The following is a 27,278-nucleotide window of genomic DNA, read 5'->3' as shown; positions in this document are numbered from 1 at the left end:
TTAAATGATACTATTTTGAATTTTATGACACGTTGTTTTTAACCGACCCAATTTTTACTTGGCTGAAATCACTTACATTTCATGGGGCTCTTCCATAGATAAAAATTTGTAAAAAATAAATGTCTGTAAAAGAATACTTATTTCATCTTGTTTAAACTTTAAACACCTTTACAGCATCTGTACACACCAACTGCATGTCCATATTTGGAAATTTGAATGAATTATGGAACTTTTATATACCCCAGGGGTGAAAATAAACTGGACAAAAGCCGAGCGTGGGGGTGGTTTTGAAAAAATCGGTATATTTTTTTTAAAAGCATGGAAAGCCTACCTACAAATTTGCATGTAGTTCAGTGACATGATGCTGATTAAGAAAATAATTAATTAGATTATATTTGGATATGTGCCCATTAGAGGTGCGCTACCTTAAAATACATTTGTATTCATATGTGCCCACATACACTTACTCTATACCTCTTCAAAGCAAAGAAATTGCAACAAAATGGCGGGAAATTAGGTTTTTCGTCACCAAAAATAATTATGAAGTTACTGCTCATATAAGATTTCCTGGTCATCTCCAGATGGTATCCGTGTTTTCCGAATATGTTCATTAAAACGCAAATTTCTCCACAAGAAATAGTTTTCTGGTGAAATCCTTCTGAGAAGTTATGGCAGACCTGTGTAAGTTTGTATAAATCCTTAAATTATTGTAGTGGCTTGCAAATTAAAGCAGCTTTTCTCCCCTAAATGCCTGAAAATGTCCCATTTTGCCCGACATTCTACTTCATGGAGCCACTTTTTTCTCATTTTTTTTTAAGAAAATGTGTCAGGATTTTTTTTCTACATGTAGGCCAATACCTTTGCTTTCAATGTTAATACTCAGTTGTTTCAAAAATTGGACTTGGAAAATTTTATTTTTTCCAATTTACTTTAATACCCTAGGTTAGTTCATGGTAAAGTACCGAACACTGCTCCAATGATTTTACACTGCTCACAAGGTTTCGGGTTTCCTGGGGTGTTTCATATGGGTGGAATAAATAAGTTCACCGCTTACTCATCTTATGCATACAAATGCAACCCGCAGGCGTAGTTTTCACGGCTTTTCGTCAGCAGATTATGAACGCACGATTGCTAATGTAAAGTGCATGTGCATGCACATTTCCGCTTCAATGTAACAATAAAATATTCAATCTGTTCAATCTGAAACACGTAGACAAATATTTATGCATCGATGTTTAAAGTTTCGCAATTTATCAATGATCTACAAAAAGCATGTTTCAATGAGTCATTGAATATCGAATGCAAAAATAAATAGAAATGACTCATTTCCTATCATATTTTTACTTGTATTAAATGCTAAATTTGGTTTTCAATTATAAATTATGCTCACAAAGAGAATAAAGTACGTGTTATTGTGTTTGCCATGCACTCATGCCAATCAGAATCAAAGCGCTGAAGGCACTGAAGTTGTTCGCTATTGCATAATCAACTTTTGAAATTGAGTTTCCAGGGCTTAAATCTACTAGCCCCAGGGGTGGTATTCCAGAAACATCATAAGTCATTTCTCAAATAATTTCACTTAAGTTCAAAATTATAATGTTTTGTATTTCTTTACTAAATAAAGAGACACCAGTTTTTTTGCTATCATAAAATAACATTGGCATAATGATGTTATTTAAATGTATATCTTGATGGCAATCGAGATCAATTTGAAATAAAAACACTTAAGAACATTTCCCAATTTAAGGATAAGAATAAAATTTAACTTAAGATGCTTCTGGAATACCACCCCAGGATAACAGGCAACCACTAAACCTGATCTAAGATCTGACAGTTTATTTAACTCATTCAATTTGAAAGTCTGAAGACATGAAGACTTTTCACGTTTCGGCAAATTGACAAAATTAAACGATTTAATAATTTGGAGTGTGTTGTTGTTGTCGTTATATTTTTTCATACTACGATGATTGCTTATTCATATACAGTATAAAATACATCTCTCATTATATATCATAACTTTTTTTGTTTCTATTATTTTATTCTTGTTTTTTTTAAATGGAGCTTTGAAGATCCATGTTTACATTTATCAATATTAAGCATTTAATGTCAAACTATGAAAAGGTCCTTTTTAGATAATTACTAAAAATGCCACAAGGTAAATCTTTAGAACTCATTGGTTGTTTATTTGATTTAAAAGTGATTTTGCTTATTCGCTTTGTCAGCGAGGTTACTTTAAAGTTATTATCACTTTTATCTTTTTATCAAATCATTAATTTAGCTTCATTTTGGGAAAACATGGCTTAATGCATATACATTAATTGTCATCCAAGTACCAGAGACTCTCTTTAATCGATAAACACCATAAAATCTGAAAGTGTCGTCCTTGATAAGCTTGTGCGCACTGCACAGGCTAATAAGTGTGCACAGGCTAATCTTGTTTGAAATGCATAAGTCCCGTTTTCCCTGAAAGCAGCCAATATGTACAGATTTCAATGATAAACTGGCCAATGGCGTCGCACAAGCTGTTGAACACTATTGATTACATACACGCTGTCTGCAGTGTACCAGTGCTGAAGTATAAACAAGCAGATGCGGTGGTTATCGTTCCTAGCGTAGTTAAGAGCAGACTGACTTGCAAAACTCCCTCTACATTAGTTGCCCGCTAGCGCGAACAACTAAAATGAATGAACAAGACGGGTTTTCCCGTCTATATCTTTAATGTTTTCTGACGATAGTGTGATGGGAAGCTCTGTTTTTGGCAAAAGCGTCATGGGAAAAGCTGTTCCTGATAGCGGCGATATAGCAACAGCTGTTTCTGACAATAGCATCATACCAATGGCTGATTCTAATAATTTCGCCATAGCAATTGATCTTTGTTAGAATTTTGTCATAGTAGTAGTTGTTGCTGACAATAGCAACATACCAAGGGCTGTTGCGGATGATTTCGTCATAGCAATCGATGATTCTTAGAATTTCGTTATAGTAATAGATGTTTCTGACAATAGCATCATACCAATGGCTGTTTCTCTAATAATTTCGTCATATCAATCGATATTTCTTAGAATTGTGTCATAGTAGTAGATGCCAATTACGTCACAGCAATTGTTGTTTCTGATAATTTCGTCATAGCAATAGCTACTTCTGTTAATTTCGTTATAGGATACTAGTATGCTGTTTCTAATAATGTAATCACATACATGGATTTTTTGCTGCTAATTATGTTCTACGCAGACACGTGTTGTCACACGGCAGGCTGTTTATGATAATATTGCCACATGTAGACAGGTATCATTTGAATAGCTGTTTCTGATAATGTTGTCCATAGAAGACACGTGTCGTTGAAACTGCTGGTTCGGAAAACGCGTGTCCCGCGGAGACATGCTTCGTAGCATTGGATGTTTCTTATAACACTGTCCCAAGGTTACACGTGTTATGGGAATAGCTATTTCTGCTAACACTGTCCCACAGTCAAATGTGTGGACGCATACCATGCGTCTTTTATTGGGCTTCATCTGGTCAATTCATATGGATCGTGCTCTGCGAAAAGGGGTTTAATGCATGTGCGTAAAGTGTCGTCCCAGATAAGCCTGTATAGTCTAAAAAATCCAGCAAAAAAGTAGCAAAAATCCAGTTAAAGTAAAATCCAGCGGCCTGCACAGGCTAATCTAGGACGACACTTTACGCACATACGTTAACCCTTACAATGCGGGAACTAAATTTTTAAGGCCTTTGCAAACAGTTTGGATCCAGATGATACGCCACAGAACGTGGCGTCTCATCAGGATCCAAACTGTTTGCTATTCTGATAGTATTTTTTGAAAAAAAATCAAAGAAAATGCTAATTTTATAAATTCAGCAGACGACATTTTAGCAGACGACAAATTTCCCAGCATGCAAAGCGTAAAACGCCGTTTGTACAGAGCACGGCTCATATTACCAATGTCTCTGATATCAAAATGGCTGTTTTACCCATTTACGCCTAGAGGACTCTCCCATCCTTCTTAATTGGATCAATTTATTTCCGAAATTAGGAATGTCTAGTATACTTATTTCTATATTTAGAATATTTCTTACAGAAATTCCTAAAAGCAAACATATTTCTTTTGTATGCATAACTAATTCTTGCGTATAGATAACATTTGTATTCCAAATTTAATTTGTTCGTCTTTGTTGGTGATATCTACCGTCAGAGATCTACGTCTCTGAGTAACTCAAGCATGTATGTCTTTGTTGGTGATATCTACCGTCAGAGATCTACGTCTCTGAGTAACTCAAGCATGTATGTCTTAAGTGGTGATAACTTCAGTATAGATTATTGTTCAGTATTTGGCGATCCTATTTACTGACTACTAAATAACATAATCATAACTATGCATATAACAAACTATGCTTGTGTCATATGCACGATAAGCGCACCCTTTCAATATTTATATCGAATATTACGCATTTTTCTAAAATCATCCCAATTTTTGCGGACCCTCAATTTCGTTTCTGAAGGGCTGCTTTCTTTGGGATATAACACATACTAGTATATCAAAGCATGACGTATTTTAACTACACTTATACGAAGACTCAATGGGCTCCGTAGACGGACCCTACATATCCCCTATGTAGGATACGCTTAAATGGAGTCAATTTGTTATGCTTTACTGTTTTTTAGTGCACGTGAACAATTGTGGATATTAATAGGTATTAAATATGGATATATCCACCTAAATATAAAACGTGCAGTCTAATCGTGCACGTAATTCTTAATATCTAAGACATAGTCTTATTGCATCTGTAATCAAAGTACTAACACTTGACTGAGTCTAAAAATTATGCTTTACTGTTTTAGTGCACGTAAACAATTGTAGACATAAAAAGGTTTTAAATATAAAAATGTTCATATATATCTAACGTCTAAAGTATGCAGTCTAACAGTATTACTTAATATTTAAGACATTATCATTTTGCATAATGTAAAAAATGTACTGACATTGGACTGAGTTAATTCGTTATGCTTTCCATTTTTACTTCTAAGTGCACGTGAACAACTGTGTACTTAATTTTGTGTTAATTATGTATATACTCAAACATATCCAACGTTTAAGGTAGCGCACCTCTAATGGGCACATATCCAAATATAATCTAATTAATTATTTTCTTAATCAGCATCATTTCACTGAACTACATGCAAATTTGTAGGTAGGCTTTCCATGCTTTTTAAAAAAATATACCGATTTTTTCAAAACCACCCCCACGCTCGGCTTTTGTCCAGTTTATTTTCACCCCTGGGGTATATAAAAGTTCCATAATTCATTCAAATTTCCAAATATGGGCATGCAGTTGGTGTGTACAGATGCTGTAAAGGTGTTTAAAGTTTAAACAAGATGAAATAAGTATTCTTTTACAGACATTTATTTTTTACAAATTTTTATCTATGGAAGAGCGCCATGAAATGTAAGTGATTTCAGCAAAGTAAAAATTGGGTCGGTTAAAAACAAAGTGTCATAAAATTCAAAATAGTATCATTTAAGTCATATTTTAAACTTAGTTTTTATAGAAAGACTATATACAGCAAAAATACCAAGAAATAGACAGATTTACCGTTTACTTTTTGATATAAAAATAAAAATGCAACATGCATGGTTCGTATTTTCAACAGTAAATCACCCAATTTCGCCATAACGTTGTTTTAATTTTAATAATTGCAGAATGTGCATAAAAATTGCAACATATTTAACAATAAATATTGTTTCTACTTTTTGCAGTAGTATTCTTGACCATATTTTCAGAATCCTTGATCAACGATAGTCGTTCTCTCGTAAATGTGCAGTCTTAACGTGTACGTAATTATCAATATTTAAGATACACTCATATTGCATATTGTAAACAAGGCACTTACATTGATTGAGCCTATTGTTTATGCCTTACTGCTTTTAGTGCGCATGAACCGTTGTCTACCTTAATAAGTATTATTTATGTAAATAATCATATATATTTAAAGTTTAATCTTAATGCTGAGAATGTATGTTTTTTATTTCTTATAATATGACTTTTGACAGTATTTACATTTCAGAATTAATATATCTAGTGCACGCGAACAACTGTGTACTTAAATTAGTTATAATTATGAAAATATTCATACATATCCAACGTTTAAGCTTAATGCTTAACATGTTTATTTCTAATTTTTGCAGTAGTATTCTTGACCATATTTTCAGAATCCTTGACCAACGAAAGTTGTTCTTTCGTAAATGTGCAGTCTTAACGTGTACGTAATTATCAATATTTAAGATACACTCATATTGCATATTGTAAACAAGGTACTTACATTGATTGAGCCTATTGTTTATGCCTTACTGCTTTTAGTGCGCATGGACCAATGTCTACCTTAATAAGTATTATTTATCCAAATGCTCATATATATCTAACGTTCAAGCTTAATGCTTAGCATGTATGTTTTTTATTTCTTGTAATAATACTTTTGACAGTATTTTACATTTCAGAATTAATATATCTAGCAAGCTCTCTTTTTACACGTAACTGAAACATCCCCATAAAAGCGACCGCGTAAACGTGCCTTTAATGTACTTTATGTATTCTGTTGGGGAGAACGCGTTTACAATAATGCCGTGCTCTGTGAAAAGAGGGTTTAATGCATGCGTGTGAAGTGTCGCATGTGCGTAAAGTGTCGTCCCAGATTAGGATGTGCAGTCCGCACAAGCTGCTCAAGGACAACACTTTCCGCCTAAACGTAATTTTTGCTAAGAAGAGACTTTCTCTAAACGAAAATTATCATAAAAGCGGAAAGTGTCGTCCCTGATTAGCCTGTGCGGACTGCATATGCTAATCTGGGACGACACTTTACGCACATGCATTTAACCCCCTTTTCACAGAGCACGGCCCAATTAAAAGGATCTAGCGCACACTGCCCCTTTAATCGATAGCCAAGTGCATCGCTGCTATATAAATGAAAGTTTATCGGGACCAATACTGCATATCCATAGTACGTGCTGCGTCAAACCTTCAAACTGGGTCAAACCTGAGTTACCTTCAGAAAATAAAGAGATTATTATTATATATTATTATTATTATTATAAACCGATACCCCTGTTACGTCATACTTGACGTTCACGTGCATTATGGTAAACAGACGGAGCGTTTGTGTATTAACGTGCGTTGTTGTTTCTGGATTATTTGCCTTTATTGACGCACAAATTGGATTAAATGGTAAGATTTTTTTCATGATCAATATGCTTTTAAGAATAAGAAAATTCAAACACAAATAATTAAACAATGCAAATTGATTACTGGAGTTCTTTTAGTGTACACTCAATTGTTCGTGTTGAATTATAGGAAGGAATAAAGCAAACATGATCTCTGTGCGATTATTTATTTTTATTTTTTATTTTTTTATTATTTATACTTTTATTTTCATTTATTAATTATAACATAAACAATGTTTTATAATATACATATTTACATGAGATACACACACAATCAAACATTTTTAAGTAATAGAGAGCTACAAGATATGTGTAATATCCATGTCTGGTTCCAGGTCGTGAAACATACGAGAACTAACCGCAACATAATGATACAACCAATTAACGCTATTTGCTAACACATCATAACAGATACATGATGGAGAACCGGCCATATGTGTCTTGTTCTGATAAAATTGGGCAAAATGCATGTGCGTCAAGTGTCGTATCTGATTAGCCTGTGCAGTCCGCACAGGCTTATCAGGGACGACACTTCCCGCTTCAATGTTTTTTAAAGGAAGTCCCTTTTTACCGAAAATCTAGTAAACGTGGAAAGTGTCATCCCTGAAAAGCCCGTGGGGACTGCACGGGCTAATCTGGGACGACACTTTTCACACATGCATTATGCCCAGTTTTATCAGAACAAGACACATATACGTCTAAAAGGTTTACAGTTGGACCACAATAAAAGTATAATGAGCTTCAACACTAGATTATATACATGTTAGCACATATAACATTCTTCTTTTTTTCTAAAAACAAGATAACAACTTTGGCTCCAAGATATATCAAGAGAATTCAATAGATTATCATAATTCAAGGTATAGAAGTTTTCAAAGAAGTACACCATTATACAGTGGGCAGTTAAAGGGGCATTTTCACATTTTGGCATGTATTGAAATTTGACATTAAATGTTTTTGATTGATTGGATTTAAAAAGCACCGGTTAGAAAACAAGAATTAAATAAAAGAAAGAAAAAAAGTAACCCTAAACTGGGCTCGAACCACTGACCCCTGAAGAAAAAGTCTATCGCTTAGGCCACTCGGCCATCGATGCTTATACAATGAGGGATGTATTTTATACTTTATGTAAGCAATCGTCGTAGTATCACAAACTATAACGAGTTAATAAGATGTACATATTTTTCAGCCTCAATAGCATACATTACAATTTCTATTAAATATGTATACATGTACTGTCAATTCTCTTAAAGTACATTTCCACATTTATTTGAGCTATGCCACTACAGAATCTAACAATGCTCCCCTCCCTCTGTGCCCTTTATTAATAACTTCCTACCAGAAGCTACAATCCCTGACATTCGTTCATATGTACAATTGTTCCTATGCTAATTTGAACAAAAGGTTGAATAATATGTCATTTATATTAAAATTAAATTACAAACATGTGCTTTTGAAAAAGTATGAAGCCTAAAAAAGGTCTTAATAATATTTTGAATTGTCGGAGTTTTTTGCGATGATAACCTTTGATCGCCGTGTACTATGTTGTTCAGTTTGGCATTTAATTATCGGAACCAATGTCCAGGATGTCAATACAATGTAGGAGCCAATGTCCGGGCGTTCAATATAAAGTGTAAACGATTGTCTGTGCTGTCAAAATAACGTGGGAACCATTGATCGGTTATCAAAAAACACGTGTAAAAATTAGCGTAGGAACAATCGTCCGTAGGGACCAATGTTCGGATACCCAAATAGCTCTTAGTATGATAGGATAACATACACTTCTTTTACAGAAGAAGCTTATGCCTGACCTCAGCATTTCTGCGAGTAAGAATATCCTGTGACCTTTTGTTCATGTATATAATCTCATTCAAAACATGGGGTATAACCTCATTACATGTATTATATATGAGCCGTGCACTGCGAAAAAGGGGCTAAATGCCATGCGTAGTTAAGAGCAGACTGTCTTGCAAAACTCCCTCTACATTAGTTGCCCGCTAGCGCGAACAACTAAAATGAATGAACAAGACGGGTTTTCCCGTCTATATCTTTAATGTTTTCTGACGATAGTGTGATGGGAAGCTCTGTTTTTGGCACAAGCGTCATGGGAAAAGCTGTTCCTGATAGCGGCGATATAGCAACAGCTGTTTCTTACAATAGCATCATACCAATGGCTGATTCTAATAATTTCGCCATAGCAATTGATCTTTGTTAGAATTTCGTCATAGTAGTAGTTGTTGCTGACAATAGCAACATACCAAGGGCTGTTGCGGATGATTTCGTCATAGCAATCGATGATTCTTAGAATTTCGTTATAGTAATAGATGTTTCTGACAATAGCATCATACCAATGGCTGTTTCTCTAATAATTTCGTCATATCAATCGATATTTCTTAGAATTGTGTCATAGTAGTAGATGCCAATTACGTCACAGCAATTGTTGTTTCTGATAATTTCGTCATAGCAATAGCTACTTCTGTTAATTTCGTTATAGGATATGCTGTTTCTAATAATGTAATCACATACATGGATTTTTTGCTGCTAATTATGTTCTACGCAGACACGTGTTGTAACACGGCAGGCTGTTTATGATAATATTGCCACATGTAGACAGGTATCATTTGAATAGCTGTTTCTGATAATGTTGTCCATAGAAGACACGTGTCGTTGAAACTGCTGGTTCGGAAAACGCGTGTCCCGCGGAGACATGCTTCGTAGCATTGGATGTTTCTAATAACACTGTCCCAAGGTTACACGTGTTATGGGAATAGCTATTTCTGCTAAACTGTCCCACAGTCAAATGTGTGGACGCATACTATGCGTCTTTTATTGGGCTTCATCTGGTTAATTCATATGGATCGTGCTCTGCGAAAAGGGGGTTTAATGCATGTGCGTAAAGTGTCGTCCCAGATAAGCCTGTATAGTCTAAAAAATCCAGCAAAAAAGTAGCAAAAATCCAGTTAAAGTAAAATCCAGCGGCCTGCACAGGCTAATCTAGGACGACACTTTACGCACATACGTTAACCCTTACAATGCGGGAACTAAATTTTTAAGGCCTTTGCAAACAGTGTGGATCCAGATGATACGCCACAGAACGTGGCGTCTCATCAGGATCCAAACTGTTTGCTATTCTGATAGTATTTTTTGAAAAAAAATCAAAGAAAATGCTAATTTTATAAATTCAGCAGACGACATTTTAGCAGACGACAAATTTCCCAGCATGCAAAGCGTAAAACGCCGTTTGTACAGAGCACGGCTCATATTACCAATGTCTCTGATATCAAAATGGCTGTTTTACCCATTTACGCCTAGAGGACTCTCCCATCCTTCTTAATTGGATCAATTTATTTCCGAAATTAGGAATGTCTAGTATACTTATTTCTATATTTAGAATATTTCTTACAGAAATTCCTAAAAGCAAACATATTTCTTTTGTATGCATAACTAATTCTTGCGTATAGATAACATTTGTATTCCAAATTTAATTTGTTCGTCTTTGTTGGTGATATCTACCGTCAGAGATCTACGTGACTACGTCTCTGAGTAACTCAAGCATGTATGTCTTAAGTGGTGATAACTTCAGTATAGATTATTGTTCAGTATTTGGCACTCCTATTTACTGACTACTAAATAACATAATCATAACTATGCATATAACAAACTATGCTTGTGTCATATGCACGATAAGCGCACCCTTTCAATATTTATATCGAATATAACGCATTTTTCTAAAATCATCCCAATGCGGACCCTCAATTTCGTTTCTGAAGGGCTGCTTTCTTTGGGATATAACACATATATCAAAGCATGACGTATTTTAACTACACTTATACGAAGACTCAATGGGCTCCGTAGACGGACCCTACATATCCCCTATGTAGGATACGCTTAAATGGAGTCAATTTGTTATGCTTTACTGTTTTTTAGTGCACGTGAACAATTGTGGATATTAATAGGTATTAAATATGGATATATCCACCTAAATATAAAACGTGCAGTCTAATCGTGCACGTAATTCTTAATATCTAAGACATAGTCTTATTGCATCTGTAATGAAAAAACTAACACTTGACTGAGTCTAAAAATTATGCTTTACTGTTTAAGTGCACGTAAACAATTGAAGACTTAAAAAGGTTTTAAATATAAAAAATTTCATAGATATCTAACGTCTAAAGTATGCAGTCTAACAGTATTACTTAATATTTAAGACATTATCATTTTGCATAATGTAAAAAATGTACTGACATTGGACTGAGTTAATTCGTTATGCTTTCCATTTTTACTTCGAAGTGCACGTGAACAACTGTGTACTTAATTTTGTGTTAATTATGTATATACTCAAACATATCCAACGTTTAAGCTTAATGCTTGACATGTTTGTTTCTACTTTTTGCAGTAGTATTCTTGACCATATTTTCAGAATCCTTGACCAACGAAAGTCGTTCTCTCGTAAATGTGCAGTCTTAACGTGTACGTAATTATCAATATTTAAGATACACTCATATTGCATATTGTAAACAAGGTACTTACATTGATTGAGCCTATTGTTTATGCCTTACTGCTTTTTAGTGCGCATGGACCAATGTCTACCTTAATAAGTATTATTTATCCAAATGCTCATATATATCTAACGTTCAAGCTTAATGCTTAGCATGTATGTTTTTTATTTCTTGTAATAATACTTTTGACAGTATTTTACATTTCAGAATTAATATATCTAGCAAGCTCTCTTTTTACACGTAACTGAAACATCCCCATAAAAGCGACCGCGTAAACGTGCCTTTAATGTACTTTATGTATTCTGTTGGGGAGAACGCGTTTACAATAATGCCGTGCTCTGTGAAAAGAGGGTTTAATGCATGCGTGTAAAGTGTCGCATGTGCGTAAAGTGTCGTCCCAGATTAGGATGTGCAGTCCGCACAAGCTGCTCAAGGACAACACTTTCCGCCTAAACGTAATTTTTGCTAAGAAGAGACTTTCTCTAAACGAAAATTATCATAAAAGCGGAAAGTGTCGTCCCTGATTAGCCTGTGTGGACTGCATATGCTAATCTGGGACGACACTTTACGCACATGCATTTAACCCCCTTTTCACAGAGCACGGCCCAATTAAAAGGATCTAGCGCACACTGCTCCTTTAATCGATAGCCACGTTCATCGCTACTATATAAATGAAAGTTTATCGGGACCAATACTGCATATCCATAGTACGTGCTGCGTCAAACCTTCAAACTGGGTCAAACCTGAGTTACCTTCAGAAAATAAAGAGATTATTATTATATATTATTATTATTATTATAAACCGATACCCCTGTTACGTCATACTTGACGTTCACGTGCATTATGGTAAACAGACGGAGCGTTTGTGTATTAACGTGCGTTGTTGTTTCTGGATTATTTGCCTTTATTGACGCACAAATTGGATTAAATGGTAAGATTTTTTTCATGATCAATATGCTTTTAAGAATAAGAAAATTCAAACACAAATAATTAAACAATGCAAATTGATTACTGGAGTTCTTTTAGTGTACACTCAATTGTTCGTGTTGAATTATAGGAAGGAATAAAGCAAACATGATCTCTGTGCGATTTTTTTTTTATATTTTTTATTTTTTTATTATTTATACTTTTATTTTCATTTATTAATTATAACATAAACAATGTTTTATAATATACATATTTACATGAGATACACACACAATCAAACATTTTTAAGTAATAGAGAGCTACAAGATATGTGTAATATCCATGTCTGGTTCCAGGTCGTGAAACATACGAGAACTAACCGCAACATAATGATACAACCAATTAACGCTATTTGCTAACACATCATAACAGATACATGATGGAGAGCCAGCCATATGTGTCTTGTTCTGATAAAATTGGGCAAAATGCATGTGCGTAAAGTGTCGTATCTGATTAGCCTGTGCAGTCCGCACAGGCTTATCAGGGACGACACTTCCCGCTTCAATGTTTTTTAAAGGAAGTCCCTTTTTACCGAAAATCTAGTAAACGTGGAAAGTGTCATCCCTGAAAAGCCCGTGGGGACTGCACGGGCTAATCTGGGACGACACTTTTCACACATGCATTATGCCCAGTTTTATCAGAACAAGACACATATACGTCTAAAAGGTTTACAGTTGGACCACAATAAAAGTATAATGAGCTTCAACACTAGATTATATACATGTTAGCACATATTACATTCTTCTTTTTTTCTAAAAACAAGATAACAACTTTGGCTCCAAGATATATCAAGAGAATTCAATAGATTATCATAATTCAAGGTATAGAAGTCTTCACAGAAGTACACCATTATACAGTGGGCAGTTAAAGGGGCATTTTCACATTTTGGCATGTATTGAAATTTGACATTAAATGTTTTTGATTGATTGGATTTAAAAAGCACCGGTAAGAAAACAAGAATTAAATAAAAGAAAGAAAAAAAGTAACCCTAAACTGGGCTCGAACCACTGACCCCTGAAGAAAAAGTCTATCGCTTAGGCCACTCGGCCATCGATGCTTATACAATGAGGGATGTATTTTATACTTTATGTAAGCAATCGTCGTAGTATCACAAACTATAACGAGTTAATAAGATGTACATATTTTCTATTAAATATGTATACATGTACTGTCAATTCTCTTAAAGTACATTTCCACATTTATTTGAGCTATGCCACTACAGAATCTAACAATGCTCCCCTCCCTCTGTGCCCTTTATTAATAACTTCCTACCAGAAGCTACAATCCCTGACATTCGTTCATATGTACAATTGTTCCTATGCTAATTTGAACAAAAGGTTGAATAATATGTTATTTATATTAAAATTAAATTACAAACATGTGCTTTTGAAAAAGTATGAAGCCTAAAAAAGGTCTTAATAATATTTTGAATTGTCGGAGTTTTTTGCGATGATAACCTTTGATCGCCGTGTACTATGTTGTTCAGTTTGGCATTTAATTATCGGAACCAATGTCCAGGATGTCAATACAATGTAGGAGCCAATGTCCGGGCGTTCAATATAAAGTGTAAACGATTGTCTGTGCTGTCAAAATAACGTGGGAACCATTGATCGGTTATCAAAAAACACGTGTAAAAATTAGCGTAGGAACAATCGTCCGTAGGGACCAATGTCCGGATACCCAAATAGCTCTTAGTATGATAGGATAACATACACTTCTTTTACAGAAGAAGCTTATGCCTGACCTCAGCATTTCTGCGAGTAAGAATATCCTGTGACCTTTTGTTCATGTATATAATCTCATTCAAAACATCGGGTATAACCTCATTACATGTATTATATATGAGCCGTGCACTGCGAAAAAGGGGCTAAATGCCATGCGCGTGTCGTCCAGATTAGCATGCTCAGTGCGCACAGGCTAATCAGGGACGATACTTTCCGCTTTTATGATATTTTTTGGTTTAAAGAAAGTCTTTTCTTGGCAAAAATCAACTTTTGGCGGAAAGTGTCGAACCTGGCGGACTGCAAAGGCTAATCTGGGACGACACTTTACGCACATGCATTAAACCCTCTTTTCACAGAGAGATAAACGATATTACAGTAACACAGTTCGTGAAATTATGAAACTTATCTACGCACCAGTAAGAGGCAATATTATCTGAAACATAAGTTTGTGCATATTGTAATAAGTAATTCTTACGGATAATGTAATTTCTTTTAAAAATAAAATAAAAAGTACTTGCCATAGTAGTGTTAAGTTGTTAACTAATATATTAAAAGGGCCCGCTAATACAATTTGGTGAAATATTCCACTACGATATAAGCAAAAATATGTTTCATATTGTGACTTGTGAATAAACTGTATTAGGGCGTATAAGGATTAATTATTGTAACTATACTGGTTTATTATCATCCAATTACCATATATCGTGAAGTCAACGTCTTATTTTTTTACTTACATTATGTATAACCAGGCAAAGCCGATCGTTCCATACACACTGCAATAACGTTCACTATTTGTCTTATTGATGCTCGATTGGTCATTGTCGGCTCGGGTACCACTTACATGTACCCCGGGTACTCTTAAGTATACTTACATGTACCCGGGTTACCGGGTACGGTTAATATACTTACACGTATCCGGTCGATATTAGTCTGTACCCGAGTTGTATTCCTGCCCCAAATCCGATGTCGTAAAATGCGCTACCGGTTACCGTAAAACGATATTGTTTATCGTAAACAAACTTCTCTTTAAAAAAAACCTGCATCAACATGCTTTTTGAGTACGAGTTTCGATAATATAGTGGCCATTTAACAGAACATAAATGTGAACATAATTAAATTAAAAAAATAGCCGACAACGGCCGATTTAGCTTTAAAATTACCGGGTACGTTTTAGTATATTTAATATGTACCCGGGGTACATGTAAGTATACTTAAGAGTACCCGGGGTACATGTAAGTAATACCCGAGCCGACAATTGACAATCGAGCCTTATTGACCCATTTCCGGTGACGTCACTCCGGAAACAGAATTCCCAGCTGCAATAAGCAATAAACGTTTTGTGTTTACACTAGTGCAGTCGTCTGCTTTACTTAGCAATTTATGTGGAAATTTAATGCAGATAACCAATATAAAGTTTAAAGTTAAAATGTATGGTGTATAGATAAATTTTGATTATTTAGTTGAAGGAAGGTTTTTAAATGCAATAATACCTGCGTTTCCCACTTTTTGTTGTATTGGTTTTTATTTTCAATAGTAATAGTAGTATCGGTAATACAACAAAATATTCAGATCGCATGCGCCTGACGTCATAACGAGAGCCTAGTTATAAACGTAAAAAGATCACCGGAAATAGGTCTCCATCGACAATAGCTCACCGTAAGATACTGTGATCAAACCATCACCAGAAATAGGTCTCCATCGACAATAGGTCCCGTAAGATACAGTGATCAAACCATCACCAGAAACAGGTCTCCATCGACAATAGCTCACCGTAAGATACTGTGATCAAACCATCACCGGAAATAGGTCTCCATCGACAATAGCTCACCGTAAGATACAGTGATCAAACCATCACCAGAAATAGGTCTCCATCGACAATAGCTCACCGTAAGATACAGTGATCAAACCATCACCGGAAATAGGTCTCCATCGACAATAGCTCACCATGATACTGTGATCAAACCATCACCGGAAATAGGTCTCCATCGACAATAGCTCACCGTACGATACTGTGATCAAACCATCACAAGCGAATATATTTTGAGCCGTGCCCTGTGATTCGGGGGGTTGATGCATGTGCGTAAAGTGTCGTTCCAGATTAGCCTGTTCAGTGCGCGCATGCTGATCAGGTACGACACTTAGCGCTTTAACTTAACTTTTGCTAATAAGAGACTTTCTTTACACCAAAAATATCATAAAGGCAGTAAGTGCAAGTCCGCGCAGGCTAATTAGGGACAACACTTTACGCACATGTATTGAACCCCCTTTTCACAGAGCGAGGCCCGCATACTAATTCAGGCTTCTAGATGCTGATGCAGTATTTATGTCAACGTTACGTTTTAAGTACAATGTACATTGTTTTCGTGTAAAAAGACATACATTTTGTCTTGACTATCTCTTATGGCGATGCAATACCGATATTGCCAGTATCAAGTATGTGCTCACGGTTGCTTGGTTGCAAGTAAAGAGCGGTTCAATTAATACATGATAAGCCTTCTGTATTGCCATTTTTGAATTGTCCATGGACAGACCACATACAAGTACATTAAACCCCGGGTTGTGATAAGAATGTGAAAACAAATAGCATGCTTTGAAATTGAGCTCAATACACATCATTCCTGATTACCGGTACCACTACGCTATAGTGCACTTGTCCGAGGATCACGCTTTTCGTCGATGGATTGAAGACCAGACTGTGTATTATTACTGCGTTAAGTGATTTGACACTTAATTGTGAATTATATTTGATAAATTCATTAGTGTTTTAAGTAATTTTATTTAAGTATTATTTTCATTAATAACGGGTGAATTATTCGTATTCCTTTGTATGATGTTTTTTATATATTTTTGTATTAATATTTTTAGGATTTTTTTACTGAACGTAAAAATTGATCACTGCACTAATTAAAGGATATAAATCTGGCCCTGCATGACATGACAACTAACGTTTCATCTCACTGTGTTTCATTCATAAACTAATCCGTATACAATAGAGTATAGGTCAGGTAGCGTAGTTGTGTACACAATATTGAGTAAGTTGTAAAATCATTCTAGTGACATTTTGAAGGTGAAATTTCGCACAGTTTATATCAGAATGATTTAATTGATATGTACCTATATTAGAAAAAGGAGATACGTGTGACTTTGTATAAATTCATGCGTATTTTTAAACGGGTTGTGCTGAACGTTAAATATATTATTAAGCATTGATTGAGGTCTGATCCACCTGTTTCAATGATAAATACAACACAGGTTTAACGTTCAATTAGAGAATATTGCGAACAGATCCTTGCAAGGTCGCGCGTTGTTTTTATATCGCGTATTTCAAACCGTTTGGGTTGTGTAAAATATACCTAGTATATTTTACATGTTACGTATTTTTGTATGTGCACTTCTTATTAGTGTGTGTACAAAGTTGAAATTGGAGTAGTGTGCCATATGTTTGGTTAGATTGTACAAACATTAGCGGCGCATTATTTAAAATATAGGTTAAATTAAAAACGTGTGATACATAAACAAAAATGACATTGAAGAAATAAAAACAAATTTCAAATTAAATAAGCTCATTTAATTTATCACAAAACAATAATATAAATACAAAAATATTTAAAAATTGCCCACTAAAGATCTTTGATAAGATTGAACATTTTTAATTGTACTTAATCAGCTTGATTAAAATTAAATTGAAAACATTTTAACCTACAATATAATTTAGATACTTTAAATTTGGTTAAAATAAATTTCATTGATTTGTTTTAAATAAAATCTGATTGTATTGATTTCAGTAGGTGTTAAAATAAATTAAATTTAGTGAGCTTGCTAAATTTGAGTGTTTAAATTAATTAAATATATTAAGTTCAATTTAATTGAGCTAAATAATAAAATAAAAAAAATAAATTAAATCGAATTGAATTGAATTAATTTAATTTCATTACATTAAATTAAAATAAATTAGGTTAAGTTATTGAATTTGATCTAATTAAATTAAATTAGGTAAAGTTAAATTAAATTAAATGAATTGTGATTTGAATTGTGAATTGAACTGTGATTTGAAATGGTGAACTTAATTGTGAATAATGATTTGAATTGTGAATTAAATTGTGATTTGAATTGTGAATTGAATTGCGAATTGAATTGTGATTTCTTAATTGAATTGAAGTGTTCAATTGAAGTGAAGTGTTCAAGAGAAGAGTAGTGAATTGTTTAAGTTAAGTGAATTTGTTTAAATGAAGTGAATTGTTCAAATGAAGTGAAGGGTTCAAGTGAAGTGAAGTGTTCAAATGAAGTATTCGATTGAAGTGTACAAGTGAAGTGTACAAGTGAAGTGTTGTGTTGAAGTCAAGTGAAGTTAAATTAAATTGAAGTTTCTAAATGTTTAGTGATACTTGGCTGTAAATGAGCTAAATCATGGATAATCCTTTATCTGAAAGAGACAAAAGGTTGATGTGAATGGAACAATTGAAATTAGATATTGATAATAAAGGGAGACAAATTCAGAAGAGAACAAAGCTCGCAAGCATTAAACAAAGAGACAAAGAGATCGAAGAGAAACAATTAGCAGAATTGCAAAAACAGAGAAAGAGAGTGGTTGAAATGCGACAAAAGGCTCGACAAGAAAAAGAAGACCTACCAAAACACAAATGTGAAGAAACCAGAATTAAACGAGAAGACAAAGAGATTGAAATGCTGAAAGAAAAAAAAAGATGGCAGTTGGAAAGACAGATTCTACAGATCTGATGATAAACTACTGAACATAGATGATGATCATGAATATCATAATAATAAAGGAAATATCAAATCAACAATGTCAAAACGAAAGGTGCAAAGACATGTGCATGATACATTCAGAAACAATTCTGAGGACAGAATTAAAAAGGAGGTAGAAACATATGATACAGATGGTGATGATACGAACTCAGATGACGAGTACAGTATTGAAAGTGAAGTAGTACAACAATTAAAGAAGGATATAGAATACATGAAACAGAGAGAAATACAAATGATGAATGAAATTGAAAGTAGAAATAAAACAGACATATTAAAAGCAGCTACAGTACAGCTCACGCAAAGCCAACAAAGTCCGCGGCTACGCCGCGGACAGATTCTCCTGTTAACGTATTTTCGCCGCGTATTTACTCGGCATGATGCCGAGGCACTCGGCGAAATTTCGCGGAGTGACGCCGCGTCTATTTTTGCCTCGGCATCGATTCGCGGAGTAACGCCGCGTAGATGCGGCGATTCGCCGAGTATAACTATTTACAAATATTGATTGTATACTAATCTATAACACATGTTATCGAAAAATAGAAACATACACAGAAAATACGCTGTGCGATTGTTAACATTTCTCTATATCTGCATACATTTAACTAAATTATCAATCGGACGTCATCTGTCAAAACAATTATTGTGTATGTCGATAACTAGATCTATATTGAGTTAAAGTTAACACAGTTAAATCCCGTAGATTATTTCGGAAACGAGACTTGCTTTAAACGTCTGTCATGTCGCCAAAATTGTTACTCAATAATTTAAAGAAAATAAATGTATTATTAGATGCACATTGTACAACATGTACATGATTCTAGGCTTGTTATTCTTTAGCAAGGCAACCAAAATTCTAAAGATGGCTGCCAGTGCAGCAACCATCTGCGAAAAACGAGAGACATATTGTTGTTGCTTTGTCTAAGTTATCTCTATAAAATTAATATGAGGATAAACAGTGCACCCACATCTCAACCTGTGCTTTGCGACACACTCTTTATAAATTTGAATGGGTTGTGTGCATTTCAAACTTGCGGTATAAAAAGCTATAACATAATTTTGAAAACTAAGATTATGCAATAGCGAACAACTTCAGTGCCTTCAGCGATTTGATATAATGTTTTATTTGACCGTACGATTATTAAACCTTTAACATAACATATTTTTATAAATCTTAAACTTGTAAAAATTCCAAAGTATGTATGTTATGTTCAAATACCCGTTATAATATAAAAATGGAGCTTGCACTCTGGTATATATTGTTGGGACGCATTGGCCATGGCATGTATTACTAGTATGTATTTGTCTATTGTTGAAGATCGTGTACCTTAAACATGATGAACGGGAGGGCTTGTGCGCTTGATATTTCGTTTATGTTAATACACCCAATATTTATAAGACCCATGGCGAACGCCTCATAAGTTTGAATTGTACTTGTGAAATCTGATACAGCTTTGGAAAATCCCGGTCTGTTGCAATCGATACCCCTGCAAAGCTTGTTTTTGTATATGATAAAATAGGTTTGCAAGTACGTCCTTTTATTTTGGGCTTGCTGTCTTAAGATTTTGTGAAATGGGAAGAACATATTTGCAATGCCAATTATTTTCAATGAATAACTTAAGTCGAGCAGACATAGCTGATATCTTATTAACTACTTTTATGTATAAAACTTCCGTGTGTAACGCAAATGCTTGATATATATTTGTTATTCAAATTTTCGGAACTGGACATACTGATCATTAAACTGATACTAGATTTGCACACTCTTAAATTAAAAAAAAGAAAATTCCCCTACAAGCTGGCCATTATTTACGTTATTGATAATACACTTAAAGTTTTTAGATGTGTATTTATATTCTTTTCCTACGAGACATGGTTTACTGGGATATACACGTAATAGGATGAGTTATTTTATTAAGTGCGATCAGTTATCATTTTCTGTTTGAAACAAGCATCATAAAATCGATTAATTGTATAACATATTTTTATTATATATATTTATGGTTTTGAATTCATGTTGCATTTTATTATGTTTGTTTTTTTTATAAAAAAAGTGTATATCCTATGTTCTGCAAATGACATTAAGTCTCGTCTTATTATCTACCATGTTGCACTTCATATAATCGTCTTTTCCATAAACTCATTATAAGTATTATGGATATGTGAATAATAAAGCACAAAAATATAGTACCACATATAAATGGGGGACACAACTTCATATATTTGCAATACACCTCATTTGTTTTCTTATTTCATTCAAAAGTGTAAGCTCCCTTTAACAGGCCTACTTTTATTCCCGCATCATATTACAAGCTTAATGTTTACAGCACACAGCGGTAACATCTTACGAAACTGCAACTAAATTGCATGTTAAAACCCTCTTAAAAATTCAATAATTTATGTCAAGGCCTCAATTTCATTGTGGAAAAGTTTACCGTACTTAATCATGGCTTACGTGCATGTTAGCGCTGAAAACATGACAGTGCGCCGTTAGTTTTCAAACAAACATTTGAATACGTATTGTATCTTTGCAATCTGATACAACGCCCGGGAATGGCGGTCTGATAAAATCAATATCCCAGCCAAGCCTGCTCTACATTAATATATTTTGCATACCAGCAGGCTGAATATAGTTTCTTAATTGTCCATGACAACAGGAAGATAAGTATCGAATGTGTAGAATTTCCAACGACTAACCAAGAGAGTATTACCACTTAAATGGGCCTTTTCACAGATTTTGGCATTTGTTTAACTTATTCATTAAATGCTTTATATCGATAAATGTAAGCATTGGATCGTAACAGCTCCAGTAAAAAATCAAGAATAAAATTTAAAAAAGGAAAAGAACATTGCCCGATCCAGGTTTCGAACCAGTGACCCCTGGTGTCCTGCCAGAGTCCTGAAGTCAAAAAGCCTTAGCCTACTGAGCTATTCCGCCGAGTACACGTACTGGACGTATTTTATACCTTATATAAGCAATCTTCGTAGTTTCACAAAATTTAACGACAAAAACAGAACTCTCCAAATTATTCAATCGTTTCGCGTTGCAACGCTTTATAATTTTTAGGTTTTAAAATCGTCAAAAGATGCATATCATGGCTATATTAGACCATGGTAGATGTTCAGTATTACTGTTTCCTCACAAATATCATAACTAAAACGAAAATGTGAGAATCTGAAACAACTTTTTTCAATTTTGTCAATTTACCAAAGCGTGAAAAGATCCCTTTAAGAACAATTAAACAGGTGCATGCCATGGTGGTCTGATGTGTCATTATGCAAGGATATTTAATACGTGTTTCTTCCGATCATATTATTTTCCTGTCATTGTAAATGTTTTTTAATATGCATTGTATTATACATCAAGCCTTTTCAGACAACTATTTGTATGATCAAGAATAAGGAACATTCATGAACAACACGCTTTACATTGTAGTTAAGATCTTTAATCCTGTTACGTGCAAACGCCTATGCGCCATAGTGTGGTTTTCAGTAGTTATGTGAATCACATTATATTACATGTTAACTTGTATAAACAGCCATTGTATTTAAGTAGGTCATGGTTGTATTGATTGCTGAATATTTGCTTGGAGAGGCTTCTTAAGTTACAGGCGCGATTATGTAAATTGATTATTTAAGTCTAAAATAGTGTTCAGGTGATCATTTTCGTCGTAATTTTAAAGCTTTTTGGTAATGCGATCATTTTAAGTGTGGCAGTTAGAGCAGGTATAAATACCAAATGCTTCAATGCATATTTTGCCAAAAATCATGATAAAGATTTACCACTGAAAACTTCACGTATAATTGCCTTCGATACGTGTATGTAAGGCAAACGTATAATGGTGTTACGATTACAGCCTTTTGGTAATTCATGACACGCAAGGAATTTTGTAAGAATAATGTAATGACAGTGTTCTTATTTTCTTAACGTAATGTTCAACACATGAATTTGCGGGGTACAGAATTCGCGCTATTTCGATTGCCAATGTACTCCTGCGGTCTTTATCTTTAATACCCAGTCCATGTGAAGAAAAGCTACTTATTTTTTAATCAGAACACTCGTTTAACCCTTTCCCTATCAGCAAAGGGGAAATGGCTATGTGCAAACAGCATAAAACCAGAACAGCCTGCGAGTAACTCGCAGTCTGTTCATGTTTAATGCTGTTTGCTGCTCATCAGTATCTAATGTTTGTAGATGAAGGCTTAAGAACTTGAATCGAGTAAGAAAGGTCTTAAATTAAATATAACTTTCCAAGGGACTTCAAATGCGTGAAAATACGTATCTAAGTGGTAAAGGGTTAAATTGAAGCCTATTATGCTTGTTCGATGTACATGTATACACGTCAGTTCTAATGTTTAGCGGTCCACTTCTACATCTATGTTCAAATGCGGTCGTGATATTGAACATAATCAGCATCATCATCATCATCAGCAGCAGCAGCAGCATCGGCGGCGGTGGCGGGGGCGTCGTGGTCGTCGTTGTCATTTTCATCACCATCATCATCATCATTTGCATATGATACTTCACGTGTCTGAGATATATGTGGTTCCATTAGCTGAAATACAATAATGTTCTGTGAACAGCAGTATTTGGCATACGTACGTGTTTTTTTATGCTCCCCGAAGAGTGGCATGAAGTTTTTGAACTGTCCGCCAAGCCGTCCGTCTGTCTGTCTGTCCGTCCGTCAGTCCGTCCGAACACTTTATCAATGGTCATAACTTTTGCAATATTGAAGATAGAAACTTGATATTTGGCATGCATGTGTATCTCATGGAGCTGCACATTTTGTGTGGTCAAAGGTCAAGGTCATCCTTCAAGGTCAAAGATCAAATATATGGCTTCAAAGCGGCGCAGAAGGGGGCATTGTGTTTTTGACAAACACCTCTCTTGTTAGTTGTTCGCTTGCGAACAATTAAGATTAAGAGCTAGTTTTGCAAGTCGGTCTGCTCTTAACTACCCTAAGAACGATGACCACCGAATCTGCTTGTGCACACTGATTAGCCTGTTTATGCTTCACCACTGGTACACTGCAGACAGTGAGTGTGTGTATATAATCAATAGTGTTTAACAGTCTGTGCGACGACATTGGCCAGTTTGTCATTGAAATCTGTACATATTGGCTGCGTTCCGGGAAAACGGGGCCTTATGTATGTCCAATAAGTGGTGTCCTGTGCACACTGATTAGCCAGTGCAGTTCGCACAAGCTAATCAAGGACGACACTTTCTGATTCTATGGTGTTTTTCGTTTAAAGACAGTCTCTGGTACTGGGTTGACAATTTATGCATATGCATTAAGCCCTGTTTTCCCAAGAAGCTGCAGTCAGTATACAATACACTAATTGTTTCAGTAATGAAGGAACTGAAACAGCGTAACGGTAACGATACAGTGTGTTTAAATTATATTTTATTTAGAGGAATTGTCCGAACGTACTTAATCTACATTTAATAAACATCATGATTTCGGAACTTGTAATCAGTTTCTATACCAGGTAAATTATAGTTAATAAGATTGTTCGCCGAGTGACTCAGCGTCATATCACCAACAATTTCCTCGGCATCATGCCGAGGCGTGCCGCGGCGTTTCTCGGCGAACAGACACGGCGACTCGGCGACCAGATGGTCGATGCCGAGTCGACTCCGCGAACAATTGATGTCGTCAAACTCCGCGGATCGCGGAATTTGTTGGTTTTGCGTGAGCTGTACTGTAAGAGAAAGCTCAAGCAACAACAAATAAGGCGACTATTGCAGCAAAAGCAAGAGTTAGAAGAGAGACTGTTGAAGAAACAAAGCAATTTAAGTTCTCTAGAAGGAGCCTGCAAAAAATACTTAAAACATTGGAAACAAATTTTGGTGATATCAAGACGGGCCAAAGTGTAATGGAAGAATTTTATAGTGCCGAACAAGAAAAGGACGAGGATATATCGACATGGGCAATACGGTTAGAGACACTTATACAGAAAGCAATTAATCGCAATGAGATACAAGAAGATAAGAAGGATGCGATGTTGAGAACGAGATTCTGGATGCATATTAGGAATACTGATTTGCGAAATGCAACCATGGTTTACTATGAAAGGGTATCAACATTCGAAGAGTTGAAAGTTAAAGTCAGAAGGGAAGAACAAGTAATGGCTGCATGTAAAGGAACGGAACTGCCTAAAGAGAGTAACGTACTGCACATTGATGAGCAAATGAAAATATTAAAAGATCTCACAGAGAAGCTGATGGAGAAGAAGTTGAAAAAGATGTCAAGAGAGAAACAATCACAAGATAGAACAGAGTCACGTTTTTGAATATCGAACTTCCGACCAAACAAATAACAGAAGAGGTCCTATTGGTCGTTACAGAAACATGAACAGAGGAAGGGGATTTAGAAGTTATCGAGGTCAGTATCCATCTCGAGTGTACTTTAGACAAGATCCGACAGAACAACAACCTAAAACACCACATTTAAACCAACAGAGGCTCTGATCGCAGGGGCAGATGAGAGCGTCAGCAGTAACATATTGACTGATAAACAACATGATACAGAAGACATACTGCATAGAATGGTCGGAGAACCTAATTTAACAGACATCAAGATAAACTTAACAGTTAAAGCATTGATCGACAGTGGCTCACAGGTCAGCGCAATCACTGAAGAATTTTATGATAACATGGATCACGAACCTGAATTAAATTCTATGGATGATTTTCAAATAGATCTAAAAGGTGCGAATGGCATGACGGTTCCATATACTGGATACATCGAAGCATCTATAGAAACACAACTTACCTTTACACCAATACTTACCGTTTTATTGGTTATCCCGGTGTCAAAGTATCATGGTGTAGCTCCAGTCCTGCTAGATACGAATTTAATTCGCAATATTCAACAATGCAGAAATGCAAATAACTTACCTGATGAGTGGAAAGCAGCCATGATGTCCATCAATCCGTTTATCGGTAGAGTAACATCAACGAAACCCAATAACCTTTCATCCAATGGAAACCAGAACGATTACTGGATTTGTAAGGAAGATGAAGAATACTGACGCAGCAATTACAGAGGCATTTGAAGATGAACACTCTCACAGTGCTATTGTATGTCCACGCGTGGTCACTGTGAATAACGCTGGTAGAACCGTAAGGATACCTGTAAGAATTTGCAATGTGACAGCAAGACCAATTAAGATCAAGGCAAGACAGAGCCTATGCCAATTAAACGAAGTTCAAGTATAACGTGAAGCACCCGTTTTAGATCCATTGACTGCAGCAATACAGACTGAAACAACACCTGAAAAGAAAGGAAAAGCTAAAGATGGAAATATTAAAGATCAATATGGAGTTAATTTAGAACAGACCGATTTCAACGATGATGAGAAAAACCAAGTGCATAAGCTGTTCCAAAAATATGATACACTCTTTCCCAAACATCCCCTGGATCTTGGACACACCTCAACCGTAAAGCACTCTTTCAAACTAAACAATGATACACCTTTTAAAGAGCCATATCGAAGAATCCCACCTGGAGTATTTAATGAAGTCAGAGAACACCTGAAAGAAATGCTGGACATGGGAGCAATTCGAGAATCAAGAAGTCCTTGACTGTGTAATTGTCAGAAAAAAATGGTACAATTCGATTTTGCATAGACTTCCGGAAACTAAACGAAAGAACAAAGAAAGACAGTTATGCTTTACCACGAGTTGAAGACACTTTACACTTATTATCAGGGTCCAAATATTTCTCCAAACTAGACTTGAAAGCCGGATACTGGCAGGTGGAACTTGAGGAAGAAGATAAGGAGAAGACTGCGTTTAAGGTTGGAGGCCTGGGGTTTTATGAGTGCAACCGTATGCCCTTCGGGTTATGCAATGCCCACGCAACTTTCCAACGATTGATGGAACGTTTCATGGGAGATCTTAATCTCCGAGACTGCCTCATCTACTTGGACGACATCGTCATTTTTTCCAACGATATTAAAAGTCATATCCAGCGGTTGGATCTGGCTTTCTCCAGATTAGCTTCATACATTCTTACAATTAAGCCATCCAAATGTGAATTCTTCAAAACCAAAATAACATATCTCGGCCATGTTGTCTCCGAGGAAGGAATAAGTGCAGACCCAGAAAA

General features: G+C 35.3%; 1 protein-coding gene across 1 annotated transcript in view; it reads left to right on the top strand.

The window, feature by feature from the left end:
• The first annotated feature begins 6,987 nt into the window (after positions 1-6,987).
• LOC127840671 (contactin-3-like) overlaps positions 6,988-27,278 on the top strand; it is a 64,194-nt gene continuing 43,903 nt past the window's right edge. Inside the window, exon 1 of the mRNA XM_052369083.1 lies at positions 6,988-7,215. Within this exon, the coding sequence (XP_052225043.1) occupies positions 7,128-7,215 (88 nt within the window). The 5' untranslated portion in view covers positions 6,988-7,127. The remainder of the gene's footprint in view (positions 7,216-27,278) is intronic.

Source organism: Dreissena polymorpha, chromosome 8, assembly GCF_020536995.1.
Source record: "Dreissena polymorpha isolate Duluth1 chromosome 8, UMN_Dpol_1.0, whole genome shotgun sequence".
Taxonomy (NCBI): domain Eukaryota; kingdom Metazoa; phylum Mollusca; class Bivalvia; order Myida; family Dreissenidae; genus Dreissena; species Dreissena polymorpha.
Note: the sequence above shows the minus strand (reverse complement) of the source record. Positions and strands in the feature narration are given on the sequence as shown.